The sequence below is a fragment of the Octopus bimaculoides genome, chromosome 2 (assembly GCF_046866305.1).
Source record: "Octopus bimaculoides isolate indiv1 chromosome 2, ASM4686630v1, whole genome shotgun sequence".
Classification (NCBI taxonomy): domain Eukaryota; kingdom Metazoa; phylum Mollusca; class Cephalopoda; order Octopoda; family Octopodidae; genus Octopus; species Octopus bimaculoides.
This window is the reverse complement of record NC_142929.1, coordinates 187,338,704-187,354,177: the sequence shown is the minus strand read 5'-3', so window position 1 is coordinate 187,354,177 and position 15,474 is coordinate 187,338,704. Positions and strand designations below refer to the sequence as shown.

Below are 15,474 nucleotides of genomic sequence, written 5' to 3'. Positions count from 1 at the left end.
GCACATTAGAATCTAATGGTTATAATAATAGTCCTTACATGCCTTTAAAAAGATAAGCATGGTCTCAGCTGGATTGCCTTTGATCATAGATCTGCTCAGTCACAGATTACATGGGGGTGAAACAGCAGTAGTAATAATAGAGTTGTCTTTGTGGATAAATAATAATAATAATAATACTGGTGCCAAGGAAATGCTAAGAGCATTTCACTATCCATTGGCTGGTTTAACACCACCTGGTTAGTTGGTAATAATTCTAATCTATCTGGTCAACCTTGGGTGGTTATATTAGAATTCACTCTCTTGCAAGCAATCAGGCCATTACCCTACCAAGCTCAGAAGCCCTGAAAAGAATCATAGGCACTGTGCTTCTTATAACTAAGCCATAAGGAAATCAATTGTACATATTCTTCTATGGAGTTTGACCATGCCATTATTACAGGCAGTACAAGATGAAACAAGGATCAAAAAAATACATTATTGTTGATTGAAAATAAGTTCTTGCAATGACCAGGACACTAGAATTGTTGTTTTGCATTTAAATATTAATCCTTGGTTTGGTTTTAAGTTCAAATCCTGTTGAGGATAGCTGGTCAATACAATAAGCACTAATATTATTATACTGCAGTAAATATTTTTGATCTTATCACCCATATCACAACAAATCCTATAGCAAGCTGATGGAAGCAGTGTGGACAGAAATTTCATTAGATGTATGGAGTGATTAGAGTAATAGTGCTATTATTGGTTAACTCTGAGTTTGAACAGACTTTTGTCTGCTTGATACTTTCTTGAAGTATTGTGTTTAATTTCAAAACAAAATTCTTTGTGTAACATATTTGTTTCAAAATAAATTAAAAATTTATAAGTGGCAATAAATCAATAGCCTACATTTTTATAATTTTAAACAAACGAAACGAATGAAAAATTCTTGATTCTGTAATTTGATTGTTTGACTTATTAGTGCATAAAGTATGCAAGCAGCCCTCAAAAAACTTTGTGATTAAAGTGACCTGCAGTGTAATTCGAGTTGGCCAGGCCTGCTCTAGAGCATTCAAGAAAATCGGTTTCCCATGTGTCATTAGTGCTTATTGCTCCTGCATACAAACACTACTTTCCCTGTTAACCTTCTTGAGATTCCACTGCACCTAGTGTGTCCATAGCTTGTTTCATACACTATATGAAATTCCTGTCTACCCCTTTTCTACATATCAAGTAGGACAATTTACCTGAAGGGAGTGGAGTCATGTCTGTTCTGCTTACTAGAACTTTGGTCTTTGCTTAATTAACTTTAATTCCAGGTTTTGCTTCCACACCTGGAATTCCTTTTCTAATTGTATTAGACCTGCTATGAGGATGAGATCATCAGCACCAGTCTTAAATACCTCTGTTATAACCTGGAGGACAATGATGAGTAGGAGGGGACTGAGAACTGAACCCTGGTGAACTCTTACCTGTACCCTAAATTCATCATTGTACCTATCACTATATATATGTGTGTATGTGTATATTTTTTTTCTAGTTTCAGCTCAGAGCTGTGGCCATCCAAATATATATATAAGTAGTAGTAGAGTGGAATTATCATCTTCATGCTTTTAAACAATGGGGATGTATGTATGCGTGTATATATATATATATATATATATATATATATATATATATATATATATATATATATATATGTATATATATATACACATACACACACACACAGCATGGAGGTTTAATTCACAGGTGATCTAAATGACTAGGTAAGTGCTGTAACGGATTACCAGGGCTCCAAGGTTATAGCCAAGATAGTAGTTATGGAGCCATTGTAGATATTCGATATAGCAGAAATAATAATGTATATGACTTGAGATGTTTGTCTTGCCATAACGTTTGTTGTCCTCATTAACAATATATATATATATATATATTTGTAATCTGACCGCTGTAGATACTGATTTTCTTCCTATAAACCTTTCCATCTTTTTATATGAGTTTTATTTATTTATGAGATATTTCTAATAATTAATACTACTGAATAATGAAGGCACACAAACATAGAAGTGTGCAAATGTCTTTTTTTTTTTATATATATTTTCTGTGTGGTTGATTAGATAAGAAAAATTCAAGGTCATTGTATATTTTAGATATGGGCTCTGAAGTAAGTTTTAACCAACAAAACCTATCATGTTCATTCAACCATTGTCTCTTTTTCTCTCTCTCCCTCTCGACAGGTGCAAAGTCCTCTAGTATATCTCTCCTTGTTACATTACACACATCATTATGGTGCTAGTTTTTCAATTGTTCATCTGTCCATAGATAATTCAGATGTATGCCACCATGTTTAAACTATATCAGTACATATCTGATTATATCTTAGATTCAGTTGTATAAACTCTAACTTAAATAAATTTCACCAACAGGCCTTCAATGTCCCTGTGTACCTTTAGCAGAGTCTAATCTGTTGCAAACATTTAGGTCAGGTCTTTGATCTGAAGACAACTTCCTCTCTTTTACTAATCAAAACTGTAAAGTTATGTGTGATTGTAAAGTAGGTGGTAACATATCTGATTTAAGGTTATACAAGTCGTGAATTTCGTCTATAAACATGAATTATCTCCCTTTACACAGAATTGATATGAAATTAAACGAAAATTTGCTCTCTCCTAAAACTTCATTTGTGTGTAAAAATCTACATCATGACTTGCTTCAGAGGTCAAGAGGTGACACTTTCTTCATTTTCGCATCATTCTTCCCCTTCATCCTGAACAAGTCAATGAAGATGTGTCAATCTGCTTGAGATAGCAGCCAAACCTCCTTCATTCCATTCTACCATTTTAAAAGAAGAAAAAAAAAAAGGAAAATTGGATATGATTCTAAATACACTGGCATGGTCATGGCTGGAAAGCCCTTTCATTGTATATCTGCTTCATTCAGCTGGCCTGGAACTAAACTACAGCATATTTCATGCATTGAGGGAGAAGTGAGATGGTGAAGATTAGCAGATTTTGAACTGTTTTTATATTGTCTGATGTAAAGTGTTATAAACCTTAGAACAAGGAGTTAATTTCCCAAAAGGTCAACTGTACCCTGGAGTCAAAATATTCAAAACAAAAGTCACTTACAACACAATTAATTCCTCTATGAAAGGTGTAAACATCTTGTCTTTGTTTAAAATATAGAACATTTGTCTTGAGTGAAAGCCAATATTAGTTGTTTAGCTCCAGGTCAATCCTGATCAAGCAAACTGACGATTAAAGGTAATTCATCCATGACCTTCCAGTCGATTCAGAGGTGTCACAAACTAATGATTTGATGTTTACTTTCCTTTTCTAAACATAGAGTGTGATTTAAGTGAGAATTGGGTGCTGTTTCTTCAGGTAAAGTAACTAAACAGAATATTCCAGGTTGGCTTGTACTTAAACTAGTAGAAGAAATGAGACGTTTCCAGTTATACATTTTGCCATTTATTTACTTTTAGTCTAGTATGGCTTTTGCCGGATTTCTGAGACTGGTGTAATTGGTTGCAAGTCGATGGCTGCAGGAAAAACATCTGCAAAGATGGTCAATGCTTGGGAAAGGAAAGATTGAATATATTGGTTAGTGCAGGGCCTGAACATGGCAGAGACCATATGGGTTATGAGAGGAGGAGAGACAAGTGACTGAGGGCACCTGAGTAGATGTGACACGAGATTATCCAGCTTCAAATAGTGGCTCTTGTAGAAGGAGGAGGGCAGTGAGAGAGGAAACAGTACATCTGTGGACCAGAGTTTGGCAGGTCAAGTCACCTTTCTTTGGATGCAGCTTAAAATCTTTGTGCATGGAGCAACAGCACTGTCCCAAAAGTGGTATCGGTGCCCCATTATGGGCCTTATTTGAGCTTTGTAAAAAATTGGTAGCTGTTGCCAGTTGAAGTATTTTTGTTCCAGTCATATTGAGAATGTTCATTTGCTGGAAGAAGGACGAGAAAGCTTAGCATTTATAGTGATCTTCTGGGTTCTGGTCGTGTGTTGTTCACACACCAGAATTTATTTTTAAAATGTTCCTTACATACCAATAGACTTCCTAACAAGCTAAGCAAAGAAGAAAGCCTTCAATTAGTTTTACAGTTTGTCTGCATTTTTCTGAGATGAGTTTACAACAGTTATAAGTACTTAACCACTAGACCGATTCCTTTGTTGCCATCATTTCTGTTGAACGCATCATTGTTACTCTTTTACTTGTTTCAGTCATTTGACTGCGGCCATGCTGGAGCAACGCCTTTAGTCAAGCAAGTCGACCCTGAGACTTATTCTTTGTAAGCCTAGTACTTATTCTATCGGTCTCTTTTTGCCGACCCGCTAAGTGACAGGGACATAAACACACCAGCATCAGTTGTCAAGCAATGCTAGGGGGACAAACACAGACACACAAACACACACATATATATATATATATATATATATATATATAGGACGGGCTTCTTTCAGTTTCCGTCTACCAAATCCACTCAAGGCTTTGGTTGGCCTGAGGCTATAGTAGAAGACACTTGCCCAAGATGCCATGCTGGGGCACCACCTTAAAGTATTTTAGCCCCCCCAAAAATTAACCTGTTTTTTTTTTTAACCTGGCACTTATTCTATCAGTCTCTTTTACCAAGCTACTTAGCTACAGGTATGTAAACAAACTAACACCGATTGTCAAGCAGTGGCAGGAGACAAACACACACACACATATATATATATATATATATACACACATACATACACACACACACACCAGGCTACTTTATATTTCCATCTACCAACTCCACTCAAAAGACTTTGGTTGGCCTAGGGCCATAGTAGAAGACACTTACTCAAGGTACTACACAGTGAGACTGAACCCTGAACCATGTGGATGGGAAGCAAACTTCTTACCACACAGCCATGCCTGCACCTGAAGTCTTTCTTTTTTAATTGCAGTACTGCTCTGCTTTGGCCAGTTGTTAGAATAGCAAACCCAGTTATTAAATAAAGGATACTTCCTTTGTTTTTCTCTTCCACCTTTTCTTTAATTCTTCTTCTCTCCCCTTCACCATTCCCTCTCTCACATTTCCTCCTTGACTCTCTCGTTGCTCACATGTGACCAACGGCTATCTTTCTTTCTTCCACTTCCTTCCTAAAGACAAGACGTGCTTTTGCCTGCCTCTTCTCAAAGCTCATTTTTCCATCATTCACCACTTCACCTCATTATGGCTTAACAGCCCTCACCATTTGTTTTTACTGTTTTGTTCTTACTGTCCTGTTTTTGTTACCACTTTAACCCTCCGCAAAAAATCCCAAATTTTATTTAATTTGCTTTGCGGAAAAGACTGTTTTAACGAAGTCGCGTCTTGTCCCTACCTTCGAAACATGGATTAGATAAAACGGGACAACTGAGGAAGGGAATGTTCTCTATGTTGCCTGTCTCGTTTCTCTATTTGTTTCTTTCATTGTTCGAAAAAAAGTTCGTCTTCCATGCTCTTGTTTTTTATGTTCTCATTTCGCATTTTGTTCACGTTTTTTTGACGTCCTGTACCTATATATGTATGCATATATACATATACATGTAGGCATGTACATGTATGTGTGTATATATATCATCATCATCATCATCGTTTAACGTCCGCTTTCCATGCTAGCATGGGTTGGACGACTTGACTGAGGACTGATGAAACCGGATGGCAACACCAGGCTCCAATCTAAATTTGGCAGAGTTTCTACAGCTGGATGCCCTTCCTAACGCCAACCACTCAGAGAGTGTAGTAGGTGCTTTTACGTGTCACCCGCATGAAAACGGCCACGCTCGAAATGGTGTCTTTTATGTGCCACCCGCACAAGAGCCAGTCCAGGGGCACTGGCAACGATCTCGCTCGAAAATCCTACGGGAGCCAGTCAGGCGGTACTGGCAACAGCCACGCTCAAAATGGTGCATCTCATGTGCCACCCGCACAAGAGCCAGTCCAGGGGCCCTGGCAACGATCTCACTTGGCTTGCCGGGTCTTCTCACGCACAGCACATTTCCAAAGGTCTTGGTCTATATATATATATATATATATATATTATTTATATTATTAAATAAAGGACACAGATTGAATCTGTGACTTAACTCAGAGATGTCACCTGAAGACTGATCAGTAGATCTAAAGAATCCCTTTTATTCTGTATCCGTATTTTAAGTGATCAACCTTAAGCTGTTGTTTTAACCTCAGTTCAACTCTGACCAAGCAGACTTATGATCAGCAGCATTCCAAGCATGATCATCCAGTCTTCTTTTAGCAGTTTGTAGGAATACAAGCATGTAAGATTTCCTTGCCTTATATAAGAAAGTGAAAGTTATAGATAGATTTGACTGCTACTCTCACAGGTTAAGCAGTGAAATAGCTCTCCAATGTTCAACCTTAAGTTCTCTTGCAGCTTTGCAGCTGATACATCACAGCAACATGTACATGCATCAGATCACAGAACCATGTACGCTTTATAGCACAACCACCTGTACATGTATTGCATCACAATTTGTATATGTATTGCATTACAGCATGTACATCTAAACAACCCTTACACGTGAATGGATGTGGTTGACTGAAACCGAAAGAAGCCTGTCGTGTGCGTGTGTTTTTATACCCCACCACCGCTTTACACCTGGTATTGGTGTTTACGTCCCCGTAACTTAGCAGTTCAGCCCAAGAGATCGATAGAATTAGTACCAGGATTTTAAAATGTTTTCAATGGACTAAAAATTCTTTAAAATGGTGCCCCATCATGGCTGTAGTCCAGTGACTGAAATAAGTAAAAGATACAAAAGATAATTTATCAAATTGGCCCTTGACAAAAAAAAAAAAAGACGAGATGGTCATGACCGGAATATCTTTGATCATGTCTGGTGAATAAGATTGACTTGGGAACGACTACAGCAACCTTCCGTAATGTATAACTTACACGTTACAAAAAAAAAAAAAAACCTGTACGTGGTCGATAGACCTGCTAGAAATAACAGCAAAATTTTCTTCAGCTCACGCCCTGCCGTCTTGAAAAAGGACATATTGGATAATGTTGCATGGAGCACACTAAACTAAGAATAATAAAAAAAAAAAATGAGATAGTCTTGTCTGGAAAACATTTGGTAATAGCTTTACACGATCTGTATTGGGCTGGCGGCGCTAAACATGTGTACGCACATGAATAGACACGTCACACCTTTCTGTCTGACATTTGTTCACCTTTCTTCTTTCGGTCTATGTATATTACTTTATCCGCAGAGAAAGCTGCTATCTTTTATTCATGACTGCTCTACATTGGTTCAGGGTATTCTAGAAGTAATTTAACTAATTCAGTTAATTATTACCATTCTTCTAGTTATCGTCATTATTTATTGCTGGTTTTTATACACAGAGCTAGAAATGAATTCCGTAATATTTGTAGTTGCTTTATGGTCTAGTATTTAGTATAAATATTTGATTATCATTAATATTATTTTATATTATTAATATGATTATCTCTTTATCATTATCACTATATACTAAGTTTTAAAAAGTAATGATATTACTCAACGAAATGTTTATTTCGATACGTAAAATAAAACTGCTGGCTCTATATTAGATGAAGTCAACTTCCGGTAAGTCTGTCGACATAATTCGAGACAGACGTAGTTGATAACTGTCGCTTCTGATTCACTTTCTCTTCTTTATTCCTAAAACAGATTTAAGTGTCTGTCTACAGAAATAACGCTGGCGAAAGAACGTGCTATGACAGTTTCGTGGGTGCTGAGATGGTGTTTGATATCTACATTCGGTCTCTCTTTGCTCGTTGCCATATCTAACGCAGAGTCGATTCCATTAGAACCAGGAATTAAGAACGATGCAGGACCACTGGGCTCGAACAAACACAAACTGGGGGTGTCACACACTGTTGACAAAACAGGCCCCTATGGAACACAGAAAGAGACCGAAGCGATAGGATCAACTAATTTAGGCTTTATTCATGCCTTTATTGCTTCTCTATCGGTCATTATAGTGTCCGAATTGGGAGATAAAACCTTCTTCATTGCGGCTATAATGGCCATGCGACATTCCCGGGTGACAGTGTTTTTGGGAGCTATGGCAGCTTTGGCACTTATGACTGTTTTATCTGCTATTCTCGGTTTTGCAACTACAATTATCCCTCGGAAATATACCTTCTATATCTCTTCATTACTCTTCGCTATATTCGGACTGAAGATGCTGAAGGACGGTTACGAAATGTCTGCGGACGACGGCCAGGAGGAGTACGAAGAAGTGCAAGCTGATCTGAAGAAGAGAGAGGATGAAATGCAGAAAGCCAGCTACTCTCAGGACGTAGAGACTGGCATAATTCGAACTCCCGGCCGGCGATGGCTGACCGGATTAATATCTACAATATTTCTGCAAGCCTTGACTCTGACTTTTCTGGCTGAGTGGGGGGATCGATCCCAGGTGACGACGATTATTTTGGCGGCTCGTGAGGATATTTACGGTGTTATAATTGGTGGTGTCTTAGGACACTCTCTTTGTACCGGACTAGCTGTGGTTGGCGGCCGGATAATAGCACAGAGGATTTCTACAAGAACTGTCACATTGGTTGGAGGGGTTGTATTTATCATGTTTGCCCTTTCTGCTTTGGTTATAGGTCCCGAGTGATAATATATAGTTATTGATATATCACTGTATATTTATGTATATATTTGTATGTATGTATGTGTGTGTGTGTGGTTCACACCATCTATTACATTTCACTGACCCTTATTATCACTAGCCATTATTAGTCATGTTCCTTTTGTTTGTTTGTTTGTTTGTTTTTAGCAAAATCATTTATAAAAAATGTTTCTTCATATGAAACTTATGTCCAATATATTCCATATCAAAGATCTATAAAATTATAGACATAAAGAAAACTAACAAGAAACAAGTGTAACTACATATAACCCATTACCTCTCAATACCATTTCGAGATTTTTTTTATCATCAGAATAATGTGAAGAATGTGGGACCACAAATAATAACCAGAGAATTACAGTGCATACACATTAATATATCTATTCAAAAATAGCAGTACACCAATATATACGCATAATAAATACGAAAATTTTCCATTCACATACGTTTGTACACACTATTGTTTGTATACAATAAGTTGAGATTTTATAACTTGATAACCTTGCTTACAGCCAGATAGATGGTCGGGAATAATATATTAAGTACGTTTGAATTTACAAACAGAAAGAAAGTCTGCGCATTTACGTAGAAAATATATTTTACTTTTGAAGTGTTTCAATTTCAAAACTAAAATCTGTACATTCACTGTATGGAGATGGGTTTTTGTGAAGCTGTGAAATAAGTACACGTTAATATTGATGATTTTCAAGGAAGAGAAAAGTACTTCCAGCGTTTTTCGCACTTCCTCTCTCCAATACTAATTCTGAAGTACGAGCGTAACTGATGCAATCCATGAGTGGAGGTTATATTTTGAATCCACTTCGGTTGTAAATAATCTTAATGGGGCTGGTGTTTACGTCATTTCTACCTTGTCACGTTGCTTGACTTCGTTTCGAACGTCTGTCGTTGGTTGAGAAACTGATGTGTTTATTGAATATAGTTTGAATAGTCTTTTAGCTTTGTTTACTTAACACCCAAACAAGTCTTTGAAAGCGAATGGCACATCCCAATAATTTGGGAGAAATGTTAACGTTTTATTTAATATTTGTGTGAAAATAGCTTTCTTTGACTCTTCTCTCGCTTTTTATATTCTTTTTATCCACCCTTTCAATACAATGGATGTTACTTGCAAACATACTAACACGTGGGTGTGTCATATATACAACATACTTTCACACATCTACACACGTCTACTTGTATTTGCTTGAAGTTTACAATTGTTCATATTTCTATCAAAAGAAAAAAAAAAAATTCATCCATAAATTAATTTCATGAAAACTATACAGTGTATTTAGTTCTCTGTTTATTTTAGGGTTTAGTATCGAGTCCGACGAATGGCCTGGAATAAGGGGATGTCAATCAAAGCTCGGTGCATTACCCCACCTCGTCACCAATGTATACCAATTAGTTCATCTATTTACAGTTACAAAAACACCTTGTCACGTTGTCTCAATTCCCCCTCCCGCAACTATTACTACCACTGGTATTGAGTCGGTTTGTCAGTGGTTGCATTAGTGGTCTGCACGTAATGATAGACACTCAGGGAAACGTTTTGTTTATTCAGTGCTATTTTTTACTACTGACTTTTCTTTTTATTAATTATTGTTTTAGAATAATAATGAAATGATAACATCCAAAGTTTTTTTTTTCTCAGATGTCAATGCTGGTGGTGGTGGTGGATTTTGAAATAACGTGGGAAGTAGCATTTAATGTGTTAACAAGGTAGCAATAGTCGTAACCCAGTCTGAGGCGTGTGTATCATGCCAGTAACCTCACATTCGCGCTTTATGAACGATAGCGTTGTGGGTTATAGAATTCCCAACTGCTTCACTGTATACAAATATAATGATGGTGTTATACAATTGATTGTTGACTACAGTAATCTAGAATTCTTTTACTGTAAGCTTGACTGACAATCTTGAGTTACTCAAGTTTACACTTACACAAACATTTCAAGAATTATTTTTGTCGTTAATGAACATTTTCTTTACAAACTTTAGATATACCAGGCGTATGTAACTATTCCATGTCTTTGGTCTGTATATTATTGAAGTAATTCCCACATGGATATACAAGTTGATTATTCTCACATAGTACACATTTTTTGTGGCAAGCTGTGTTTACTTTCACTGGGTGAACCTGATGCAGCAGTTTAGGGTCATTTCTATATGGTAGACCTCTGCTGTGCTAAGCTGTGACCGTTTTGATAAAAGGTTTACCATAAAATGCAAGCACATTGTTAATCTGAAGTGAAAGTTTAGTTCCTGCGTGATCTTCAATTGTGTGCGCTAAGGTAATTAATTCGGTGATCATAAAATATGTGAAACTAACCGAGTTCTGTATTTCTTTGAAGTTTCAACAAATTGTTTATACTTCCTCTACCATGTTTATATTGTGTGTATTAAGCATTTCTCCTGGAATCTTGTATTTTATTTGCCATATGTCTGTAGGAAGGTTATGGCACCAAAAATCTGATACTTGATCAACAGAAGTGACTAATGATCCAGAGGAAAAAAGCCAATATTTTAATTCGCTATGGCTTAGATAAATTAGTCTGATCACAAGATAATTTTATTAAATTTATACCATGTAGAGAAGATCCATTAAGGCAGCTTCTTGCATGTTGTTGACTTGATATCTGCACTCATTTTTTACTCCGATAGACAGGGCATCCAAGTTACCTGCAGCCAGTCACTCATGCTAGTTTTAAGGAAGAGTAATATCCAATATCTTTCTTGAGCCTGTTTAACTAGGTTCGAGAAAAATGACTGAGTGGGGTCCATGTTAAACTGTTGCAGGTTAGTGGATAAAGGGGAAATGTAGGCTGAGAGAGAGTTTTTGGATAGGAAGAGTTAGACCAAGAATATTTTTGTCTACTGCTTTCAGTTTGAAAGATGTCATTTTTATGTTTCACAATTCAATAGGTATATGTTGCAAAAGCTTCCTGTCTTAATTAAAATAGTATTAATTCCAATGTGTTGTACAATTATTTTGTCAACAACTTTCCAACCATACAGCTTAGTTAAAGTAATAATAATAATAATAATCAAAAGATAGTATTTGTAGAGATTAAATTTTTCATTGTTTTTGATTGTAGACAAGTTAACTCTGATTTCACAACTAACCTATTACATCTATGTTCATATGTATAAATGTTCTGAAGCAATAGTGATCTCAACCAGTGGGCAGCTTCTAGGTTCCCTAAATTCATCATTACTTGCCCTCGCACTATACCAGAGCTTGCTACCATCTTCACTATGCAGCAATATTTATATATATATTGTAAAATAAACATTTGTAAAAAAAAGAAAAAAAAATCTCATTCATTTACAAAGTATTCTGGGTATCTTTTGTCTCTGTATTTATATTTCTGTTCATGTTTAAAAATTAAATTGCTAATGATAATGATGTTCACTGATTATGATATTGTTGATATGAAATTATATATTTTTATACTAGTTATATTGCATGTGTTACTAGTTATATTGCATAGCTTAAAAAAGAAAAGGAAAAATGTGACAACACTAACACCAAAGAGGTTTCCTTACTGGACTTCAAACCTTCTCTGGCCTAATCCTTTACATTTCAGAGTGGCCAGAACTCTTAGATTGCTTTCCTTTACTACAGTAAATAGGAATTTCATCCATACTAGAGCATGCCATTTGTCTTCGTATGTTCATTAGGTTTTATACTGTGTGTCAACACTTTGGTTGTGAATTCATACACATAAGATTGTGCCTTTCAGCAAAATACTTGTAATAATGCTTTTGATACCAACCTGCCTGACACCTCCCTTGGTTCTATGCTGCAAACTTACTTCCAACACCAGCCACTTTACAGAGTGTACTGGATGCCTTTTGCATGTCACCAGCACTGGCCATGACTACAATTTCATTCAGCTTGATGAGTCTTCTAAGGCACAACAAATCGCCAAAGGTCTCAGTCACTTGTCATTGCCTCGGTGAGACTTGGCATCCGAAGATTATACTTCACCATGTCTTCCTTGGTCTACCTCTTCCACAGTTAAAGATCAGCTGTCTCCCCATCTGTATGCATCACATAATGATACTAGCGGTCTCTCGCACACTACATCTGATGCCTTATATCCAATTTTTTTCTTAAGTTACATTCTGTTATGTGTGCATACTGACATTGTATGTCCTCTGCATTCACAGACCGCACTGCATGTTCCACCCATCCACTGACTGGCCTTGTGATGTGTTGAGATGCAAAGGGAGGTAACTAAATTGGTGAACACTGCAAGGTGTTTCTGTTCAAATGTAGCCCTAAACCAGTGCTCCGCAACCTTTTTTTCACTTTCAGTATACTTATATTCTTTTCAAAATTCAGCAGTACACCTGAACTAAAACTATAACAAAAAGCATGGGGGAAAAAATGATATTCAGGTTACACCATGGTGTACCAGTTGTGGAGCACTGCCCTATACCATATAAATACACTCACACGATCTATATAGGGTGCAAGGGGTATTTGAGGGTACTTAATGATTGGTGTGTTACTCTCTCCAAACCAGTTAAGAAGTTGATTAATGTTTACAAGTATACCAGCGTGAAAAAAATTGACCTTTTGTTTTCGATGACAGAGATTCTGAATATACCAAAAACTATGTTTTCGAAATTTTCAATTCCCCCTCGCTACCCCAAATTTTTAAATTTTAACTTTTTTCGGATTTTTTTTTTTTTTTTCAATCTACATGGGAAAATATGGAAATTAAGAATACGGAAAAAAAGAGAATAATTAATTTCAAATTTTCTATGAGGAAACTCCAAAATTGATTCATACACCCCCTTGCCACTTCATCCTGCTATTTAAAAGTGAAAATGAACAGCTTGCAAATATGAAAAGCTACTAAATGTGAGAGAGCTGTCCTAATGTGAACATAAGTGAGGGTCCAACCATTCTTCTTGGTAGCAGTTAAGAATATGAAGACTGTGAAAGCCCCTTGTCTATCAGGAATTATTTCTAAAGGGCATAAAATATGTGGCATAAGGATACAGCCTTTTTTTTTTTTTTTGGTGGTGGGGATTCAGAAATTTCAAGAAAATGGATATTTTTTAATGAAATTCTCTACAAACATGGACTTGTTCAGAAACACCCGCGAGTGGGGAACGGTTCTCAAAAATAACTCCCAATTATTTTCCCCAAAAATTCCCATGCCCTTGGAATCCACATAATCTGAAGTATATTTGTAGAGAATTTCATTAAAAAATATCTATTTTCTTGAAAGTTATGATGAACTGAAGTGGACTCCAGTGAATTTTCTGAAATTCCCCCCCCCCCCCCCAAAAAAATTTTTGCGTATTCGGAATCTACATGATATAACACATTCGTAGAAGATTTCACTAACAATTATCCATTTTTCTGAAACTTATGATCGTCCAAAGTTAGTGGAGGGCAGAAATTTGTAGTTGTGCCCAGTAACATATCAAAATTTCATGAAACATGTTTGATATTCAATCGGGGTCTTTTTATGTGGGTCAGTGATTCACTGAATTTTTTTTTTATCCAAATAACAAGCTCCATACTCAGACTATAGAAAGGTGACATTGTGGAGTTACTCCTTTACTTGTTTCAGTCACTTGATTGTGGCCATGCTGGAGCATCGCCTTGAAGGGCTTTAGTTGAACAAGACGATCCCTTATTTTTGAAGCTTAGTACTTATTCTATTGTTTTGTTTTTTTGCCAAACCGCACCGCAACATTAGTCAAATAAAGGGTTGGGTTCAAAATTCCACCAGAATACAGGATGAAGGCTGGAGAGTACATCAGGTGAAACGTTGTGATAACAACAAACACAATGAGGATACCTATCTCTCCATTGTAAATAATGTTCAGCAACAGCGGTTATAAGCGGTGACAGGGTGTCAAACACAAAGATACACATAGATACATATATAGGCCGACTTCAGAGTTAGGAAGCACCAAGAAGTTGGAATTTTTCCGTTTTGACGGAGATGTTTCAGATTTCTTTTCATGGTGCCCTTGGAAATGATCTGGAGTATCTGATTTGCAAAAACTTATCTTCCCTTCTCTGGAGCAATTGTCAATTTTGTGGACACCATGCACTTAAATTCCAGGCATAACTACAGATTTCTGTCCCACCGACTTTGGATGATCATAACTTTCAGAAAAATGAATATTTTTTAATGAAATTTTCTACGAATATATGTTATATCATGTAGATTCCGAATATACAAACTTTTTTTTTTGTGGGTGGGGATACACATGAATGAAGTCACATGAAGTTTTTATTCTTTCTGAATGAAGAACAAAACATATTGAATATCATGTTTGCTTCTATCAGGACCGTTCACCTTTAAAGCGAAAAAGCAAAACCAACATATACGGCAGGTATGTAAAACATATTTCAGTGTATTTTCTCAGTTCAGATGGCCCTGCTCAGTATGTAGAAAAGGAGTAGGTAGTAACTCTATAAGATGTACCCGGTGCAAGCTATGGACACATAAGAGGTGCAGCAACATCAAAGGCAGGTTAACTAGCAAGTTAGTTTTTGTTTGTGGCAGATGTTCAGGTGCAATAAAGACTGCAAACAAACAGGAAACAACTTCTAACTCATTCCAGGGTGAAAAACTAGAGGTAGTCGATAGCTTCCGCTATCTGGGCGACCAAGTTAGTAGTGGGGGTGGGTGCGCTGAAAGTGTAGCTGCTAGAATAAGAATAGCCTGGGCAAAGTTTAGAGAGCTCTTACCCCTGCTGGCGACAAAGGGACTCTCACTCAGAGTAAAAGGCAGACTGTATGACGCATGCGTACGAACAACCATGCTACATGGCAGTGAAACA

General features: G+C 36.7%; 2 protein-coding genes across 4 annotated transcripts in view; both read left to right on the top strand.

The window, feature by feature from the left end:
* Positions 1 to 15,474, top strand: part of LOC106875380 (acetyl-CoA acetyltransferase A, mitochondrial) — a 75,150-nt gene that overhangs the window by 2,574 nt on the left and 57,102 nt on the right. The gene's annotated exons all lie outside the window — the stretch shown is intronic.
* Positions 6,358 to 11,990, top strand: LOC106875381 (putative divalent cation/proton antiporter TMEM165). Its single transcript, XM_014923485.3, has one exon. It carries the CDS (start codon positions 7,730 to 7,732, stop codon positions 8,636 to 8,638), a length of 909 nt encoding a protein of 302 aa, XP_014778971.1. The 5' UTR covers positions 6,358 to 7,729; the 3' UTR covers positions 8,639 to 11,990.